Genomic DNA, 19,046 nt, shown 5'->3' with positions numbered 1-19,046 from the left:
TAAAAAAGGGGAGACGAAGCAGGTGATAGTTCCCCTGGCCACTCTGGCAGATTGGGACAGTGGTGCCCAGTGCTGTGCCCTGGGTGTTGGCTGTGCTGATGTGATGCTGTGTGCACACAGCTGGGTAGCTGCAGGCTTTCCAAGGAAATATGGGAGAGAGGGGCTGGCAAAGCCACAATCACTGCTCCTGCACCTCCCAAAATAGAATTATCTTGACTAGGACCAGCTGAAACTGTTTCCTGCCATTGTTAAAGTAATTGCCAGCAGGAGAGGAGCAGGCCCAGGGTCAGGACAAGGCTGGGAGGGTGTAGTTCATAGAGGGATGCAGGCAGCAATTGCTGTGCCCTAGGATAGAACTAGGGTGTAGCTGTGGAACCGACAGCAAGCCACCAGTTCCCTCTGCTCCCACACTGTGACATCACTGATGCCATAAGCAATAGCCCAGGCTGGCAGAGCAGGAGCACCAGACCCATTCCACTTCCTGGGTAGGCTGCAAGCCCCCAGCCCCACGCAGTGCTCATCCAGTGGGGCATCCCCAGGACCTCCTGGGATTCCAAGTGCCACTGTCCCAGCAGACTGCTGCACCATGTTCCTCTTCGCCGAAAAGCACAGGACACCAATCAGCACTTACACTGACTCCTACCGCCCACCATGCACCATGAAGAAGGCTGTCCACGAACGGGCTCCACTGAAGTTTGAGTCAGACAACGAGTTTCTGACACAGGTAAATGCTGTGGGAAAGGGAAAACTCGGTTTCTAGCCCTACCCAGCTGTGGATGCTCGGTGCCAGGCAGGGGGGTGGCACAGGGTCCCACAGGGTACATCACTGCATGTGTGTAATGAGGGGGGTTGTGCTCCCTCGTTAGGAAAGTGTTTGACACCCCATGGCTTCTGCTCACTGGTTTCTTGTCCCCTGGAGCTGCACCCCTTGGTGGCCTTGGGCTCGTGGGGCAGGCAGTCACCAGCACAAGCTCTCACACATCAGTCCTGTCCATCAGTAGGTTTCAGAGTGCTCAGGGGGCAGGATCTGCTGAGGAAGGAAAAACTGAGGCCCAGGGTTGCTGTGTGACATGGTGATGATGGGGGGCAGATTGGGTGGCTCCGAAAGCCAACACACAGCCCCCAGACTCAGTTCCAACTGGGTGATCTTCCATGCCAGGGAACTGAGCAAAGGGATCGGGGCAGATCTGAGCATGGAAAACCCCTTCCCAGCCCCAGTCCTGGAGAAGGAAGGATCCCTGAGCCATGGCCTCACTGCAGGGGGTGTCTGTGGGACGTGCAGCTTTCCTCACGCAGGCTAACTAGCGTGCAGGCTTCTATGCAAAGCACACTACAAAATGGCTCATTTCTTGCAGCCTTGTTAGTGTGTGCACTATCATGAGGGAGCCAGCAGAGGGCACGGAGAGGGATGTCACCATTCTGCAGGGACAGAAATGGCTCATGCAGCCAGGGCACCTGTCTGCCCTACAAGACCCCAGCCCTCTTGGGTTTTGCCAGCTGTAGGACATTGGTTTGCTCCTGTAACTCCCTTCCCAACCTCTGCTGGCCCCACACCTGGCAGTCCCAGTGCACCCACTGTATCTCCCTCTCTGGAAGGTGCCCAGATGCCTATGGACACCCTGTGTGCATGGGGACAGGAGCCAGTCATGCCCAGCCATCCCCCTGCCCTTCTTGGGGGTGAGTGGGAAGCTTTTTGAGGATCACAGCGCTACTGTGACGCCCACGCCCGCCCACTGTAAAGGGAGGCTTGGTGCTTCCATCTCCAGCTGCGTCTCCAGCATTAAACCTTGCCTGGTAATCGGCTTCACCGTGTGCCCCAGCGCCTGCTCTGCAGGTGATGCCATGAGGCCTGGATGTTTCTCCCCGCTCTGTCTGCAGGGATTAACAGTTCCCCCGGTGCAAAAGCGGGAAAACCAAGGTCCGCCCGAGGAGGTGATTAGGGCGATAATGCAGGACTGCTACAGGAACACGATGGAGCCTGCTGCCTACTGGCCTGGGAAGTACTGGCTGTCCAGGTCCGAAGGTACTGCCGAGGTCCCAGCTGTCCCCCTGTGTCACATGGGCTGTGTCCCCATGGGGCTGGGAGACTGAGGGTGCTGACAACAGCCCTGTTCATCCCCCTTTTTGCATCCTGTGTCCCACCAACCCAGTGGCAAAATGACACTCCCTTGGTATCTGCGCTTGTGGCTTTGCCATAGCCACCCAACCCCGTCCCTGCACCAAGACTGTCCCTGTCCCAGGGATGGCTGCAGGTCGCCAGGCTTCTCTCCCCGAGTGGCCCCTGAATACCCCCCGGTGGTAGGTTCTGCCTGGGGGACACCCTCCTGGCACCCCATAGCCCCCAGGGGCCAAGGCTGTGTGGGCAGGGGTGAGTCACCAACAAGCTGGAAGTGGTGGGTGTCACCTCCACCGCAAATCCTGAACAAGGACCCCGGGAGAAACCCCTCTGACACACCCTCTGGCCCTGTGGCATTGCATTTCGGGAAGAGGGGGAACAGTCAGTGCTCTCTGGCCGTCCTCCCATGTCCCCAGCTCCACAAAAAAACACCCATGCCTGTTTCTTTTGCATTGCAGAGAAGTACAACCCAGTTTTTGTCAATGAGGACAAATACATCACCTGGAGAACAGGCCCCTACAACAGCGCAACCTGGAATAAGCACTCCACTTACCTCCCACTCCTGCCCAAGGTAGAGTCCAAACTCCCCGCACTCCCCCTGCCCCGCCACTGGAGCTGCCCCAGCTGCCACCAGCACCTCGGGCTCTGCAGCAAAAAGGTGGCAATCCTGCAAGAGCTGTCATCGTTCCTTGCAGGAGACAAGGATGGAGACCTACCTGCGCAGCATACCTGTGCCGTATCCCCCAAAACCTGCCTGCCTCAATCAAATCGGTAACTACCCTCACCCTGGCCGTGTTCCTCCAGCTGCAGCTGTGCCCGTGCCGCACTGGTGGCCATCTGCGTGATGGGCTGGTTGTTCCTCCTCACCATTACCCTTGCCTTTCCTCTGCTTTCAGAGAGGGATATGGTCACCGACATGCTGCGCAGGCTGTCACGGCAGACACCACCGTCTGTGCAGCCTGTGTACACTGTGTCAGGGAGGGGACCCTTCCAGGGCTACTACAGCCCCTGCTCTGGGCGCCACTACTGCCTGCGAGGGATGGACTACTACATTGACGGGGCCACTGCCATCCGAAGGCATCTCAACGCAATAGGAGAGAGGGCTGTAAGGTTGGGATAGGATGGGATGGTGTGGGATGGGTTGCCTTGGGTTGGGATGGCTTGCCTTGGGTTGGGTTTGACATGACCCATCCACCTTGTCCTTGAAGCCACTGCTCACCATACCTTTTCTCTCTCTTGCAGGACTATCCGGTGCTGCAATTACAGCCCGAGCGGAATGTCCTGTGCATCTACACATCGCCCCCGTCCATCCTCCTTCCCATACAGCAACCCTAGGTGCACACAGGTTCCATGGAGGGGAGTGCTCTAAGCTGGTTGCCCTGAGGGAAAAGCCTATTATTTTTTCCTAATGCTAGTCAGCCGCTAGCTGTCTTTTAATTATGGTTTCATGCAAAATTGCTCAGAGGGTTATTCTGGGCATGATGATGCAGACTACAGACCCTGAGGGGTAGCAGGTCCCACCACGGTGCCCACACAGGCAGCAATGCAGCTGCTGCACCTCCATCTCACAGGCAAAGTGGATGTGACCGTGGAGGGCAGGACACCGTTGCTAGCATATTGTTGCTACCCGTGGAGAAGCAGTTGCCAAACTTCCTCCCAAGACACGCATTTCCGTGCTTGGTCTCATCCAGCTGTCCTTGGGACTGTAGAGCACCTGAAATCTTGCTGGCACCCCTGAGCCCAACTGCATGTAGCTTAGCATCTCCCAGATTTGGGGGCTTCATTAGTGCTTCTTGTGCTGCTCATGTATTTTCTGTTGTTATTGTTTGCCCTTCTTATCCAAGAACCTGTTCCCTGGTCACACTGCTTGTTATGCAGAAATCAGCCCTGTCCTTCACCTGCTGCAGGTCCGGCAGCACCTTTTAATCCCCACATACTTAGGATGTCTCCATTGCTGAGGCAGCTTTTTTCAGCCCTGGGAAAGCAGCATGGGGAAAGGAGAGACGGTTCAATTAGCTTAGTCATCACTCTGCTACTGCATCAACCTCCTGTGGGCCAAAATTAGGTGCCAGGCTTTGCAGAAAATGTGTGATTGGCTTTAAATTCCTGAGTCCCAAAACTAAATGAGGACAAACAGGGAATGCTGGGTTCCTCATAGATGTTCCTGTGCCCTAGCCTTGCTGAGATGTTTGTCAAAGTCTTCTCCACTGAGAAACAGGCAGATTTTCCTGGAGTGGCATGACTCTGTGAATTAAGGTTTTAGGAAAATGACAGTGAAAGGGAGAGTAAGTGTTTGCAGGGTGGAAGACCTGCTGGAAGCAGCTCATGAGGTGGCAATGTCAGGGCGCTTCAGCTCTTCTGCCCAGGCTTTGTCAAGACACACACCAGAGCGGATAGGGGTGGCTGTGTGTCTGCTACTCACCCCTAAGCTATGCTTCCAGCCAGAGCCAGGTTTTCTGCTCTTCTTTCTCAACAAAGTTTCATCCTCCCATGGCTGATCACTTCATCTGCTTTCCTAGGTGGGACTCAAGCCACTTCAGCATGACGGGAGGGGTCCAGAGAGGCAGCTTCACCATCCACCCTGAGTTTAGCTCAGAGGCTTACTATGACCTGTGACGCTGATGGAGAACAAAGATTGGACCTTCATTAAAATTGACTTGGGTAACAATTTCTCTCAAATCCTTTCCTCCAGGCTGGGGAAGTTCCTAGGGAGGGGGGAGAAGCTTTAGGTCTTACAGGCTTGGGGAGTGTTTAAAGAACCCTCAGGGGCTGGTACCGTGTCACCACCAGCAAGCTGGAGAAAGAGCGCAAGGAAAAGCTCTCAGAGCATAGTAACACAGCCAGAAATAGAAGCAGTTGTTGATACTCATGTTTGTCGGCTTCGCACTGGGGCTGCTTAGGACGTGCTTCCTTTTGCCAAGTTATCCAGAGGAGCTGCCGTCCATCTGGGACGCCGGGCACGGACATGGGCTAAATAAGGAGGGGCATTTGAAAGCAGTGGATAATTAATGTAAGCACGAAATGCCATTCACTGACTGAGATATGGGAGCACAGCGTCAGCAGGGAACACCTCCCAGCACTTTCTGCATGTGCTGCAGATCATAAACGCACAGAGCTGTGGTCCCTCGGGCTAGGATGCTCCAGCACAAAGCCACCCGGGGCTCCATGTCCCCACGGGGCAGCACCGTTCCCACACCACGCCCCACCCCGAGCAACACCCCAACCCCGGCCTGGGGCAGGGAAAACTCCGTGAAAATCCCCTCTGCCGGCAGCTGGATGAGCCAGAGCATCCCAGCACCGACAGTGCCAAACCCCAAGTGCCCCAGCAAAGCTCTAGGGGCACCCCTATGCCCAAGTGTCCCCGAGCATCCCCAGCGGCTCCAGCCCCCGCAGCGGCCCCGCCGGCACCAACCGGGGTTTGTGCTGCGGCCGGCGGGGGCGGTCGGAGGATGAGCTACAGCACATCTCCCAGCGGGGAGAGGCGGGCCGGGGGGCCGGGCTGGAGCTGCAGCCGGGGGGGCCGGGGCGGGGCTGGAGCGGGGGCCGGGGCGGGGCGGCGGGGAGCGCCCAACCCCGGAACCGCTGCGGGCAGCCGGGTGCGGTCGGCGCGGTTCCCGGTGCCCCCGTTGCGGTGCCGCTCGGAGTCCAGCCATGGCACGGCGCTGCCGGTAAGTTTGCCGGCTCCCGGGGCTGCCCGCCGGAGCAGGATGCAGCAGCCCACGGGGCAGATTTGGGATGTGCATCCCCGGCATGGGGGCGATGACCGGGTCGGGGGTGCGGGCGCTGGAGGCGGGTCTGGGGGCGCCCCGTCCCGCAGACCCCAGGCTGCAGCCGGCAGCGGGGGCAGGCAGCTGCCTGCGTGCTCGGGGAAAGGCTCGCAGGGAGCGGGGTGTCGGTGTAAACCTGCACCCTGACCTTGGGGTGCGAGCGTTAAGTGCTACGCCGTGCAGGGGCCGCGCAAGTTTTTCTTGTGGCGGGCAGGGGGTCTTGCCGCCCGGAGAAGATTAAGGGAGCCCGGAGGCACGTCGCGGCCCCCATTGCAAAGTGCAGCTTTCACTTACGCCACTGAACAGGTGTTTTGACAGTGAAAACTTCAGCAGATGGGTCTACACAGCCGGCTGTTCAACATGCGGGGTCGGGTTTGAAGTGGTTTCTGGGGCAGCCCCTCCATCAGAAAGTGCCGCCAGCAGCAACAAGCAGCCAAAACTGTTTGAGAAAACACAAATCCTTCTTTCTCTTTTTCTCTTTCCCTCCTGAGAAACTCGTGCTGTCCGAAGGGCAAGTGCCTGGCACAGCAAACACCTGCAGCCCAATGGGGAATGAGGGTCGGGGGGTTGTGTCTGTGTGGCCAGATCCACATGTGGAAGAGCTGCCAGGGAGCACTTAAAGGGATTGATGATTACGTTTGGCCTGAGGTTGTCCAGCATCATGGGCTGTTGGATACAGATGGAAACCCGGGGTCCTGAGTTTCCAGCTCAGCCCCATGAGCCACCCACAGGTCTCTGGAGCTACCAGCACCTGGAGTTTCATGGTGACTCTATGGCTGGAAAATCGCAGGGGCCGTGCCAGAAGGATGTGCTCGGGTTTCCATTTCTTTCCCATATCACATTGTAGTACTCGGGTCTTGGGGTTGGGCTCGTGTTTCAGTCTGCCTCCACATCCGAAATGCTGAGCACTCCCAAAGTGCTGAATCAGCTGTTTTAGAGAGGATTTGGGGTGAAACAGGGCACTGGGTCCCACTGTGGGGCAGTTTGTCTCGGAGGACAGAAATGAGCAGGAGTGAGATTAATGCCCATGGGAGCACCGGAGAGAGAGGCTGTTGGAGTGACAGTGGTAGGTGAAGCACATCTTGTACCAGTAGGAACTGGGCTGGGGGACCAAAAGACAGCAGCAAAGACACCAAAATCTTTATGGCTGTGTATCTTATGCAGCACACATGGCAAATGAAATAAGCTCATAGCGGACATGCCAAGGTTCCATATGCCACCATCTTAGCCCCCTGCACCACAACCCTGCCTGGTGCTGGCTCCTTTGGTGGGATTGATGAAATTATTGCAATTATTGCTCTTGTTTCTTTTTTTTGGGTGGGGGGTCAAAGATTTGTATCATCCTGGCATGCTGGCATGTGGAACTACTTGTATTTGGTGTTTTGCTTTCACTGTCGTTGGGCGTGAGCTAACTGATTTTAAGTGATGACTCTGAGAGATGCTGGCCTTGCAGGTGCCAATGCTCAGGGTCACCCCATGGACCACAGCTTTGAGGCTTTGGCTCCCCCAGGAGCTGTAGGACATCTCCAAGGTGGACAGAGAGATGTCCCCAAAGGGAGAGCACCGCAGCTTTCTCTCCCATGTATCTGATGCACTTTGATACAAATGAACCAGGAGAGCTCTTAAAGTCTCTGCAAATCTTTGTGGCTTGGACAAATTCAGGTGCTGTGATGTGCCTCCAGGCAGGGGAAAGCGAGAACCCTCAGCCGTGGTTTAGTCAAGAGCCAGCAGCACTGCAAGCAGTGTGCAGGGTTAGAGTGAGAACCCAGCTTATTAAAACTTCATCTTGCTAATTAGCACAGGGTGAAGAACAAAGATGATGTTGTAAAGGGGGAATTGTCAGGGGTGTTAAATATTAAGTCATCTGCTGCCAGAATTGACTCTCAGTGGCTTTTTTGTACTCGTGGTCAGACACTGAATGAGGTGTCTAAGTGGGTTTGGAATATCACTTGACATTGGCAGCTTTAAGGGATATAACTGGGCTGCAAAGTGCCAATTCCTACAATATAGGTGAAAGTATTTAAGGCTGGGCAGAGCTAATGCTGCAGCTTCAAAGCTCCTGTCTGAGCTTGCAGATGGAGCAAGGTGCTGGCAGCGTGTCTGTGCTTTGCAGATGAGCTCTGTGTTCATGTGCCTGCCCCCTGGAATTGGGGTTTATCCTCTGGGTGCCCAGTGCTGTTTAATCCTGGCTTACAAACCAGCTGGCAGCAGCAGGGCTGCTTGTTTCCTTTTGCTCAAGGAGCCTTGTTACTCTGCCGAATCATGGCTCTGCTTAAAATCACAAGATTTGGGGAGGGGAAAAAAACCAAACAAACAAACTCTGGGTTGTTTTTTATTTTGCTTTGTGATTCTGGAGAGTCTGTGAATGCAGGAGGGTGTGAGCCTTTGCTGGACCTTCCCGCTCACCTGGCAGGGAGGTGAGATGCCAGCCTGAATCCCACAACTCCGGGACCTGAGGCTTGGTGAAACTCGTGCCCTTTGTGCTGCTGCGATGTCTGCAGCATCTGCCTTTTGGCCGGGCCCTGCTGCCTCGGCACACCCCGGCTGGAGGGCTGGCTGCTCACACGTCCGTCATGGTGCCTGAGAAAACACGCCGGTGACGTGCTGGGTCCCCTCCTCCTGCCCGGGGACACATGCTGCTCGGGGCACAGCCAGCTCGTAGCCCCGAAACACCCCTGTGCGATGGAGAGGATGAAGCTCCTGGGGATGCGGAGATGTAGCGGTGCTTATTTTTTATGTGCTTAAAAAGCCATCCATGGTGGAGCCAGGCAGCAGGCAGGGATCCCCAGGAGGTGATGGACGGGTAAGTACCAGCACTGTGCCCCCAGTGAGATGAGCTGCCTCCTGGCCAGGGCTGTCTGTATCCTACACCAGGGTGCTGTGCGAAATTTGCTGCCATGTCCGCCACAAGGACAGCAGCCTCAGCAGCAAGTGGCTGTCGCTTTGCAGGAGGTGCAGAGATCCCCCCCATGCAGCCTTTCCGCGATCCCCTCAGGCCAGGCAGTGTGTCAGTCCCTGCTGTGACCACGGTGGGGACAGTGAAGGTGGGAGACCTCCAGGAAGGAGGCACCGTGTCCCCCCTGCCTGTCCCTGTCCCGCTGCCCTGGCTCAGGGGCCAGGGGTCTGTACCACCCACATTATCCCCAGGGGTGACTAGTGCACCATGGGGATAAACCCAGGGCCCAGAGTGGTATTTGGGGGGATGCTTGTGGGTGCCTCTGCAGGGCTGGGGGAGGAATTGGTGCCTCTGATCTGCGGGGGGCGGGGGGGCTGGTGCATGTGAAATGCCCCTGCCTGTCCCACACACTCCCATCAGCATCAAGGAGCTAGAACGGTGTTTTCACCCCTTATGACTCTGAAAAGATCCACAGAGAACTTCAGTACTGCTGCAGACCCTTCCAAGGGAAATTAACCCCCAGGAAGGGTTTGCTTATCTCCTATTTCAGGTTTACTAAGTCCCTTTTGTAGGGCTGGTCCCCCGTGAGGGGTGGAGAACAGTGCCAGGGCAGAGCACATGGAGGCTTTTTTTCAGAGAAGTAATTTCGCCCTTAATTTGCCATCCTAATGCCCTGATCTTTCATGGGGTTGGAAATGCCTCCTGGTGGAATCTGCAGTGTTTCCTTAGTTCAACTCCTGCCAAGATGTTTGGGGAGGCAGCAGATGCACCTTGCACTGGAGGGGAAGGTTTCCTGGCATCCCCGTGTGGGAAATGGGTGCGTGTCCCCAGCACAAGCTTGGCCCCCATCACAATTCAGACTGGACCCTGCCAGGGTGATAGAGACCACCTAAATGTTATTGACCCTCTTTAAAGGAATGCCCTAATTGCAAAGTCGCCGGGGTTAGTGGTGCTGTGGGTCTCACAGCCTGTGGTTAGCAGCAGTGATGGTAAAAATAGAAGCGGTCAAAAAATTGATTTTTATTTTTGGTCTGTAAAGTGTGTCCCACTCAGATGTTTAGCTTTCATCTTGAGTTGAGGCGAGATGACTCGCAGCTTCTACAGAACGGGAAAAAAAAGCTTTGTTTTGGGTCAGCTGGGAAGCTCCAGCAGAGCAAGCTGCAAACATGCTGTTTGGCTTTGACATCCTCTCTTCCCGTTTACTTTTCTTTTTTTTTTTTTTTAGGAGTTAAGGGTCACCACAATGTCATCTTGGAGCCAAATGACAAGTTTGCATCAAAAAAAAAAATGCCGAAACAGGCTTTGCATGAGCAGGCACCTCTGCAGGCTGTGACTTGCAATGAGAAGTGGCAGCTGTCTCTGGGGAGCTTGGGAGACTTACCTCTCGTTTGAGATGAGGCCAAGTTACCGGCTGAAGAACAGTACGTTTTGTTAACAAGGCAAAAAAAAGAGAGGGGCCGATGGGCACAGAGTGAGGTCCTGTTTTCAGAGACCTCCTTGGCCCCTTGGTGCTCTGGGCGATGCCTGCAAACACCCTTCTCGGCATCCTTGCTGGAGTGGTACCCAAGCGGGTGATGTCCATCAGCCCAGGGCAGCCACAGGGATTTGATCCTGGCCCAGGCAGAGTGACCAGGCAGGATTAAATCTGCCAGCTGGGACACTCAGCTTGCACATCCCAGGCAGATCAGCATACAAGGACCACAAGAGGCTGCAAAACCTTTCTTTAAAAACACATTTCTCTACTGGCAGCGGCAGTGACAGCTCCCTCATGTATGTCATGAGCTCCAGCCCATGAAGGGAAAAAGAAACAGCCTAAAAATAGAGTGTCTTCGAAATAGTTCATAAATAATAAACAGACCTCCTGAAAGGGAAGTGAAAATCCAGAAACTTCCTGAAGCCTTGGGAGCTGCTGTGTTGCTCTCACTTTTAGGTGGAGGTGGCCATTCCTGCTGCAGCAGGATGAGCCATTTCTTGGGCATAAAACCCTAACTGAGAGCTGGGAAAGAGAGCACCATTTATTTCATCTTTTTTTTCAGAAAATGTGAAAACTTTCCAAAAATATTTTCCCAAATAATTTGAAAGCCTTGCTTAGTCGAGTCTGCATTTTATTTTGCTCCCCCCTTGTGCTTTGCAGTCCCCAGATAAGGCATGCATGAGAGACAGGCATGCCTCTGGTAGGGGTAGGTATTTGCAATTCCCTCTCTGGCATCCCAAAAATCCCCAGTGCCAAGAGGGAGGGGGCTCGTTTGGGCTCAGTGTACCCGTCTGTATTTCCAGAAGTGTCCTGCCACTTGTGGCTTTGCTCAGCTGTGCTGGTTTTGGCTAAGACCCTTCTGCAACCTTCCTTCCCCCCATCCCTGGTACTGTCCTGTGCTGCGTCTTGTTCACCCTGGAGCCAAGGAGGGGTTGATAGACGGGATGAACGTTTATCCCAAGCACAGCAGCTTGCCACCGCTGCATCCTCTTTGCCTTCATTGCCCCATTTTTGCTGGGCTCAGCCAGCCTTGCATCACATGTGCTGGTGGCTGAGGGCCCCATTCCTTGGTTGCAGGAACCAGCTCTGGGTAACACAGTCGGGGTTGTTGGAGTCACCCCTGTCCCGTGTTGGAGCTCCCCGCTGGTGAGCGAGGGCTCTGTGGAACTTGGCCATGGGACAATCATTTTGCTAAACCCGTTCAGGCTAATCGCTTCCTAATGCTGCCATAATCCCATTTAAAGCAACTGGCAGCCTAGAAAGTTACTGGCTCCCAGGGGAAGGTTAAAATGACTCGGCCAGCAATGAAAAGGTTCCTCCAGCTGCAGGGTCTGACACAATACATGCTTCAAGATGAACATAAAATGCTGTTTTGTTGAGCCCATCCCCGAGTATTGCTCTGGGCTTACACCTGTGCATCCCTGTAGTGGAGTAGCAAGGTTTAGGTGATGCTGAGGCCCCCTTTTCTGCTTTGCCCATCCTTTTTGGGAGGAAGATCTGTCCGAGGTGCAGAGGACAATGTACTCCAGCTTGTCACACCTGCAGTGGAGAGAGGGTTCAGTATTTCCTTTTGGATCTTCTTCTTCCCTTTTTAAAAAACAAAAAAAAAAGAAACCAGCCACATTAGAAAGAGTCACTGCAACCAACTCCATTTGTGCCTGAAAAGAGCTTGGTCTTTGGTTGTTGTTTTGGTTTTGTTTTGTTTTGTTTTGCTTTGTTTTGTTTTCCTCCAGTTTGCCCAGGGCCCGCAGGCTTGCAGCACCAGGGTTTGGGGAGGACATGATGTGCCCATGTTTGCTGGCACTAGGCAGGTACGAGCCAGCTGGTCTGTGGCTCTGCAGCTCCTCTCCTTCCCCTGCTCCTCCTGCAGCCAGGTTTGTTTCTCTCTCTCCTGTGTCCTTACTTTACTTTTCCCCTCTGGATCCCCGGCGCTGTGCTTGGCTCAGCCCAGCCAGCCCGCGGCCAAGGAAAAGCCATTAAGCTCTTGGCACATCTCACTTCCCCGGGGCCTCTCAGGGAGGAGCGGGCTGGAGCCGCAACACAGCCAGGAGCTGTGAGGGATGGAGGAAGAGCCCTTTGGAGGTCCTGCACTGCTCAGTCCTGACAAAATTAGCTTTTCCTGCACCTGGCGCTGTTGCAGGGATCTGCATGCATGGCAGGAGCTAGCTGCTCTCCTCCCACTCGGGTCTGCTGGCACGGTACCTTCCACAGCCATGCTTTGCTGCACAACACACTCCCTACCTGCCCCCCAAACCAGCCATGAAACAAGGCACCCCAGCCCCATTTGGCCAACCAGGGGCTGCAGAGAAGCTGTGGTTTACCCACCTTCTCTGCAAAGCATCGCCCAGCTGGAGTCGCTGGGGCATGCTGGGGACAGGGAGGGGATGGTGCTGCAGAAGAGTTAAGTCTGCCAGGGAGGCACTTTGAGTAGAATTAGGAGCAGCTGCCTGTAATTCATTATGTGGTGTCTTTTGTCACTCTTAATTAGCCGTGTCCCTTAAAGACACTGTCAGTGGACTTGATCCAGCCCCTGCTCAGCCTCCTCCAACCCTCTCCCAGCCTCTGCTTCTGCCTCACTGGAAGTCTTACCCAACAACAACAACAACAAAAAAGGTCCGATTTGGTCCTTATTGCCCTGGGGTTGTTCTCTTCGGGGGCTCAGGCTGTTCTCTGCACATGTGGTCTCCCCGGGGTAACTGGAGATGGTGTCTGGTACAGGGTGTACAGCACCTGGCACGTTGCAGCCCAGCAGTGGGGGGCTGGGGGAGCTGCTGAGCTTGAGCGAGCGAATGGATGGCAAGGCATCCCTTGATTCAGAAATTCTTCTGAGACTATTTATATCCTCCTCTTTTTCAGAGACGGACAGGTGCTCCGGGACTCGGTGGAGGTGGGAACTCCCCTATCGGTTTTTTTCTCCTGAGAGCCCCAGGCTTGCCACAAAGAAATCTTCCTTCCCACTCCTCTGCAAAAAGCTCTAGAGAAAACAGAGCACCATGTACACCTTCCTGCCCGAGAACTTCACACCGGTCAAGCAGAAGCCCTCCAAGGAACTGAGGCCCATGCTCGGGGCCATCTTGCTGGGCCTCGTCCTGTTCATCGCCGCGGTGGTGGCCTGGTGCTACTACACGGTGTCCCTGCGGAAGGCGGAGCGGCTCAAGACGGAGCTGATGGACCTGCGGGCGGACGGCTTCGTCATCAGGAACCAGCACGGGGAGGTGGTTTTCCGTCTGGCCTTCCACTCGGGCAGGCTCGACCTGGAGTCGTGCTCCAAGGAGGGCGAGATTTTGAGCTGCACGCGGTCGGGCCGGGGGCCGCTCAACTTCTTCATCCAGACGGTGAAGCCCAAGGACACGGTGATGTGCTACCGCGTGCGCTGGGAGGAGCTGGCGGCCGGCCCGGCGGTGGAGCACACCATGTTCTGGGAGGACGCCCACTGGTACGGGGGCTCGGAGATGAGCACCCAGCACTGGCCCATCCGCCTGGCCGGCTACCAGGAGCCCGTGCCCTACGTGACGAGCGACGTCTACTCCTTCCGCGACAGCTTCGGCGGCATCCTGGAGCGCTACTGGCTCTCCTCCAAGGCGGCGGCCATCAAGATCAACGACTCGGTGCCCTTCCACCTGGGCTTCAACGCCACCGAGCGCACCCTCTTCTTCCAGGCCCGCTACAAGGACTCGCCCTACAAGCCCCCGCCGGGGCAGCAGCCCTTCCCTGAGCTCAGCTACCGCGTCTGCGTGGGCTCCGACATCACCTCCATCCACAAGTACATGGTGCGTCGGTACTTCAACAAGCCCTCCAAGATCCCTGCCGAGAACGCCTTCCGATACCCCATCTGGTCCACCTGGGCCCTCTACAAGAACGATATCGACCAGGATAAACTCTTGCGATTTGCCGAAAAGATCAAGAAGTACCGTTTTAACTGCAGCCACATTGAAATTGATGACACATACACACAAGCCTATGGAGACTTTGACTTTGACCCTGCCAAGTTCCCCAATGTAACAGAGATGTTTGCAAAACTGAGGGAGGATGGGTTTAAAGTCACTTTGTGGACTCACCCTTTCATAAACTACAATTCCTCCAATTTTGGGGTGGGGATTGAGCGCCAGCTGTTCATCAAGGAGCCGTCGGGGCGGCTGCCGGCCATGGTGGAGTGGTGGAACGGCATCGGGGCCATCCTGGACTTCACCAACCCAGCAGCCCGGGACTGGTTCCAGAGCCACCTGCGCCAGCTCCGACACAAGTATGGCATTTCGTCCTTCAAGTTCGATGCGGGCGAGACCAGCTACCTGCCCAAGCAGTTCAGCACCTCCCGCCCGCTCTCGGACCCCAGCATCTGGTCGCGGCGCTACACGGAGATGGCCATCCCCTTCTACGAGCTGGCCGAGGTGCGGGTGGGCTACCAGTCGCAGAACATCTCCTGCTTCTTCCGCATCATTGACCGTGACTCTGTCTGGGGCTACGAGCTTGGCCTCAAGTCCCTCATCCCCACGGTGCTCACCATCAGCATGCTGGGGTACCCCTTCATATCTGCTGACATGATTGGGGGGAATTTTTTCCCCAATAAGACAGATGGGGCAGTGGAGATCCCTGACCGAGAGCTGTACATTCGGTGGCTGGAGCTCTCAGCCTTCATGCCCTCCATGCAGTTCTCCATCCCACCCTGGCTCTACGACAAGGAGGTGGTGGAGATTGCGCAGAAGTTCACAGAGCTCCATGAGTCGCTGGTGGCCCCACTGCTGCTGGAGCTGGCTGGGGAGGTCACAGACACTGGCGACCCCATCATCCGTCCCATCTGGTGGATCTCACCCCGCGACGAGGCCACTCACAGGATCGACTCCCAGTTCCTCATTGGTGACACCCTCATGGTGGCCCCTGTCCTGGAGATGGGCAAGCAGGAGCGTGATGTCTACCTGCCGGCGGGCAAGTGGCGCAGCTACAAGGGGGAGTTGTTTGAGAAGACCCCGGTGCTGCTCACAGACTATCCTGTCGACCTGGATGAAGTCGCCTATTTCCTCTGGGTTTCCTAACAGGATCCTCCATCAGCTTCGGGAAAACTATGCCTTACCTAGGACTTTGTAACAAATAATTATTCTAATTGCACATCTTGTTTGACAATGGGGATAAGGAAGGGAATTATATAGACTTCACTGTCCTTGGGGTAATCTTTTTTTATTTGGAGGGGAGTTGAACTTTTTTTCAACTTGGGGCAGGTAGGAGACTCCAGTTGGGTTACGGTGGGCAGAATTTTCTGTGTGTAGGTCAGGAAATAGTTGTTAGTATGTCTGCAGACACATGGTAAAACCAATACTTTTTCAGTTCCCAAGGATCTGAAGAGGTGGAGGTTGGTTAGTGCCAGTGGGAGCGTTTCTGGTCTCGTGGGAGCGTCCAGTGCTGGGCATGGGGGTGTGTGAAGTAGGAGGGTTGCTACAGCACAGCCTGCCTTATGTTTTATAATATGAAAATTTATTTAAAAGCCTTTTTTTAAGAGCAGAAAACAGATTAGAGATACGTATATATATGTATATATATACACACACATATATTTTTCCCCACTTTGATCTACTTGGCACTGGACTAACACTTGCCCCATCTCGCTTTCCTGGGTACCAGGCAGGCCAGGTTATTCGAATGATGTCCAGGTATTTTAACTGTATGGGCTGCATCTCACTTGCTGGGGCAGCTGCATCCCACCTCCTCACCCATTTAACACCCACTGCAAGGCTCTTGCCTGTGTGTTTTGCCTTGGGTATCAACATTGCCCTTCCTAGAGCAGTGCTGTCCATACCAGCATGCACCATTAGTCTTTTTAAAGGACTTACAGCCCCGCTTCTTTACATGATTATCCTGCCAATGTCATCCTTTTTGGTTTTTAAGGACAGATGAGCTTTCAGATCTGTTGCTGGCAGAAGGACTGCCTGGAGCAAAGTGGTTCTCACAAATTACATGCGGCTCTTCCCTGGGAACAGAAGGTTCCCATGCGTGGCACGCGTTTTGGATTGACGGTGACGTTTGCTGCTAGCCGGCTTGTTAGTGGGTGGAAAACACTTTTGCACTGATGGGTTTGTGCCAGCGGGTGTTCTCACCGCACCTGCAGAAATGTTCTCATCTACCATGAAATTAAGCTAATATCCATCTCCATCTCAGGTTGCAGTTAGAGGTGATGCTTTTGTTGAGGGTTTTTCTGAAGCAGCCCTCCTCTCTTCCCAGGAGAATCAGGAGCCTGCCTCAGGCAGTGTGTGTGGTCCTGGAGGTGAGGTTGCTATCAGAGGATTCTGGAGGGGACATGTGGTGGCATGATCCTGTGCCCCAAGTCCCCTGCAGCCATGGTGGAGATGCAGAGATGTCTCCCAGCTTTGTCACTTAGTTTTGTGCAGGAAGATGCATTTACAGAGAGCCGTGGGCGATCTCTGCTCTGAGAAAGAGCAAACAAGACTGAAGCCTGGCAGCCCTCCACCACAGGGCAGGACATTCCCAGCTGTGCCCTGGCTGGGAATGCATTTCAGCCCTTGAATTTTTAATGACCTCTGCAGAGTTGAACTGCGTTGGCTGGGAAGGTTTGGGGCACCCTGCCCAGGTGACAGCCAACCAAGGAGAGTTCAGCATCTGCAGGGTTTCTCATGGGATTTTGTCTGGGCTGAGCGTGGGTCTGATGTGAGCCTGTCACCTGGGGAGATGGAGCTGTGTTTTGGGTAGGGTTGGGTACCAGTGGAGATCATTCTCAAAGCCCATCTCCTGCATTGAAGAGGAGGCAGAAAAGGACATGTGCTAAACCTGGGGTTTGTGATGGGATCCAGAGTGAAAATTCAGGTTTGGGGCAAAATCAGGAGTGCTTTCATAGTTAAGAAGCAAGGAAGTCCAGTTTGGTTGACTCCTTGGAGCGTTCCTTGTGGTCTGAATCTGCCCTGCATAATTTGGTGTTTCAGGCTAAAAATGAGATGCAAGGGAGCCCTGTAGGTCCCCGCCCAGTGGCAGAACAAGCATGTCCCAAAGTCTGTTTCTTGTGGCTTCTAGATAAAAAGGACTCAGGTTTGTTCCTTGCTGTCAGTGCAAACGGCAATTGTGTTACAAGTTACAGACACCTTCTGGCAAAGAATTAATCCTGGAGCCCCAATGTCAGTCATCAGGACACTGAGAGGGTTTGGCCTTTTGACTAGAAAGTGAAGGTGAATGATAGAATAGTTTGGGTTGGAAGGGACCTTCAAAGGTCATCTAGTGCAACCCCCCGGACATGAGTCTGACCACAGCCTGCAAGGAGGACAGGATGCAGAGGGGGCTTCTCCAGCGCTAGAAATGCATAAAGGCCATGCTCTGTGGGGCTCCAGCTCTCCCCTCTCAGCCTTTGCTTGTGAAATATTTGTCCTCCCTTAGCATGGGGGTCATTGGGTGGAGGAGATGCTGCTGCACGGCTCAGCCACCAGTGAAGATCAGGGAACATGGGCACAGGACTTCATGGGAAGGATTCTAGAGTGATTGGGGGATGTTGCGTCTTCTCCACTGTGCCACTTGCCGCATCCTTCACTAGTAAGGGGTGAAGCTACATGAAGAGAAACCCAGCATTCCCATTACTCTCCCATTATTATGAAAATGGAGCAGCCAGATGAGTGCCTTCAGTCCCCTTGTAGTGGTTTCAGGCACTGTCAGAAAGGTCACAGAGGAAATACCCTGTTAGATACACCATCCTTCTTTCCTTCCCCTTGAAAGAAAGGATTTTATTATCAAAGTTTTAATTTTCTTTTTATTTAACTAAATAAATGGGTAAGATTATAGAGTGCCCTTATTTTTATAAATGCTATAGCTAGGGCATAAGTTGCTTGGCTATTCAGTGCTCAAGCCAGGAGTAAGATAAAGCTGCTGGGAGGACATAAGGGACGATGCTGAAGAGCAGTTCCATATGGGTGGCTTGGGGACAGGCTCAGCAGTGCTGCCTCGAGTTATCTCAAAGGCCCATAGGTGCCCTTTCCATCCAGCTTTTTAACAAAACCACTATTTCAAATGCTATGCTGTAGCCCTGCAGGACTCAAGGACCTCACAGATCACAAGCACTCTGTGCACCGACACCTTGGGAACTGCTAGCCAGGGAGATTCCTCTGATTTACACCATGGGTAACTGGCAAAAACAGAGTTTAGTTTGACTCAGCCAAGGATAAGCCCCGAAAGAGGTTTTGTGTCTGGGTTCAGCCTTTTCCACCCCAGCCCGTGGCTGATCATGGCTGAGCAGCAGGTCAACATGATGCCCATGTGATTGAATTTTGAAACTTGCACTGTCATGTACTGGGTTTTCTGGATGCTTGTGTGTGCGCATGTCATCCTATGTCAGACTGTAATGCTGGTGGGTTTGTTTTTAACCACTTTTCTAATTATTAATTGTTATGAAAACAAAACTGTAACATGAATCACCTTGATTAATATAAAACCTTGGAAAACAAAAGGAAGTTTAACTATGTCTATCTGTACCAAGTATGTGGGGCCAGTGGTTTGGGCAGATTTGGGGCTTTTTACATCCAGACTTCACCAAAATCAGAGATGAGATTGTGGCTTATTTAAAGCTTGCAGCTTTGATGTATGTCTTAAAAAGAGGAGGTGGCAGCCCCCCTGCTCTTCTGTTCGCAGTGGTGGCAGATGGGGATGTGGAGATGACCCATTGGTGTGGGTCACGGATCACCCTGCCTTGGGTCCCATCAGCCAACGGAATAGCCATGTCTTAGGGCTGGCCTGGAAATTATGATGTCCAGTCAAACCCCAATGCTGCGTCCACCCCTGGGGATGGGGACCAGACCATCTGCACCCCTA

General features: G+C 54.1%; 2 protein-coding genes across 2 annotated transcripts; both read left to right on the top strand.

The window, feature by feature from the left end:
* The first annotated feature begins 586 nt into the window (after positions 1-586).
* On the top strand, positions 587-4,732 carry SPMIP6 (sperm microtubule inner protein 6). Its single transcript, XM_065656196.1, has 7 exons — positions 587-724; positions 1,879-2,023; positions 2,575-2,687; positions 2,812-2,887; positions 3,013-3,226; positions 3,359-3,451; positions 4,636-4,732. Exons 1-7 carry the CDS (start codon positions 587-589, stop codon positions 4,730-4,732), a joined length of 876 nt encoding a protein of 291 aa, XP_065512268.1.
* A 942-nt stretch (positions 4,733-5,674) lies between these two features.
* On the top strand, positions 5,675-18,683 carry LOC136002319 (myogenesis-regulating glycosidase-like). Its single transcript, XM_065657240.1, has 2 exons — positions 5,675-5,784; positions 13,110-18,683. Exon 2 carries the CDS (start codon positions 13,247-13,249, stop codon positions 15,281-15,283), a length of 2,037 nt encoding a protein of 678 aa, XP_065513312.1. The 5' UTR covers positions 5,675-5,784; positions 13,110-13,246; the 3' UTR covers positions 15,284-18,683.
* The last annotated feature ends 363 nt before the right edge of the window (positions 18,684-19,046 follow it).

Source organism: Caloenas nicobarica, chromosome Z, assembly GCF_036013445.1.
Source record: "Caloenas nicobarica isolate bCalNic1 chromosome Z, bCalNic1.hap1, whole genome shotgun sequence".
In the NCBI taxonomy this organism is placed as follows: Eukaryota; Metazoa; Chordata; class Aves; order Columbiformes; family Columbidae; genus Caloenas; species Caloenas nicobarica.
Note: the sequence above shows the minus strand (reverse complement) of the source record. Positions and strands in the feature narration are given on the sequence as shown.

Coding starts and splice junctions, on each gene's coding strand:
- SPMIP6 (XM_065656196.1), top strand. CDS start 587: ATGTTCCTCTTCGCCGAAAAGCACAGGACACCAATCAGCACTTACACT. Junction 2,024..2,574: donor CTGGCTGTCCAGGTCCGAAG/GTACTGCCGAGG, acceptor TTTGCATTGCAG/AGAAGTACAACCCAGTTTTT. Junction 2,688..2,811: donor ACCTCCCACTCCTGCCCAAG/GTAGAGTCCAAA, acceptor CGTTCCTTGCAG/GAGACAAGGATGGAGACCTA.
- LOC136002319 (XM_065657240.1), top strand. CDS start 13,247: ATGTACACCTTCCTGCCCGAGAACTTCACACCGGTCAAGCAGAAGCCC.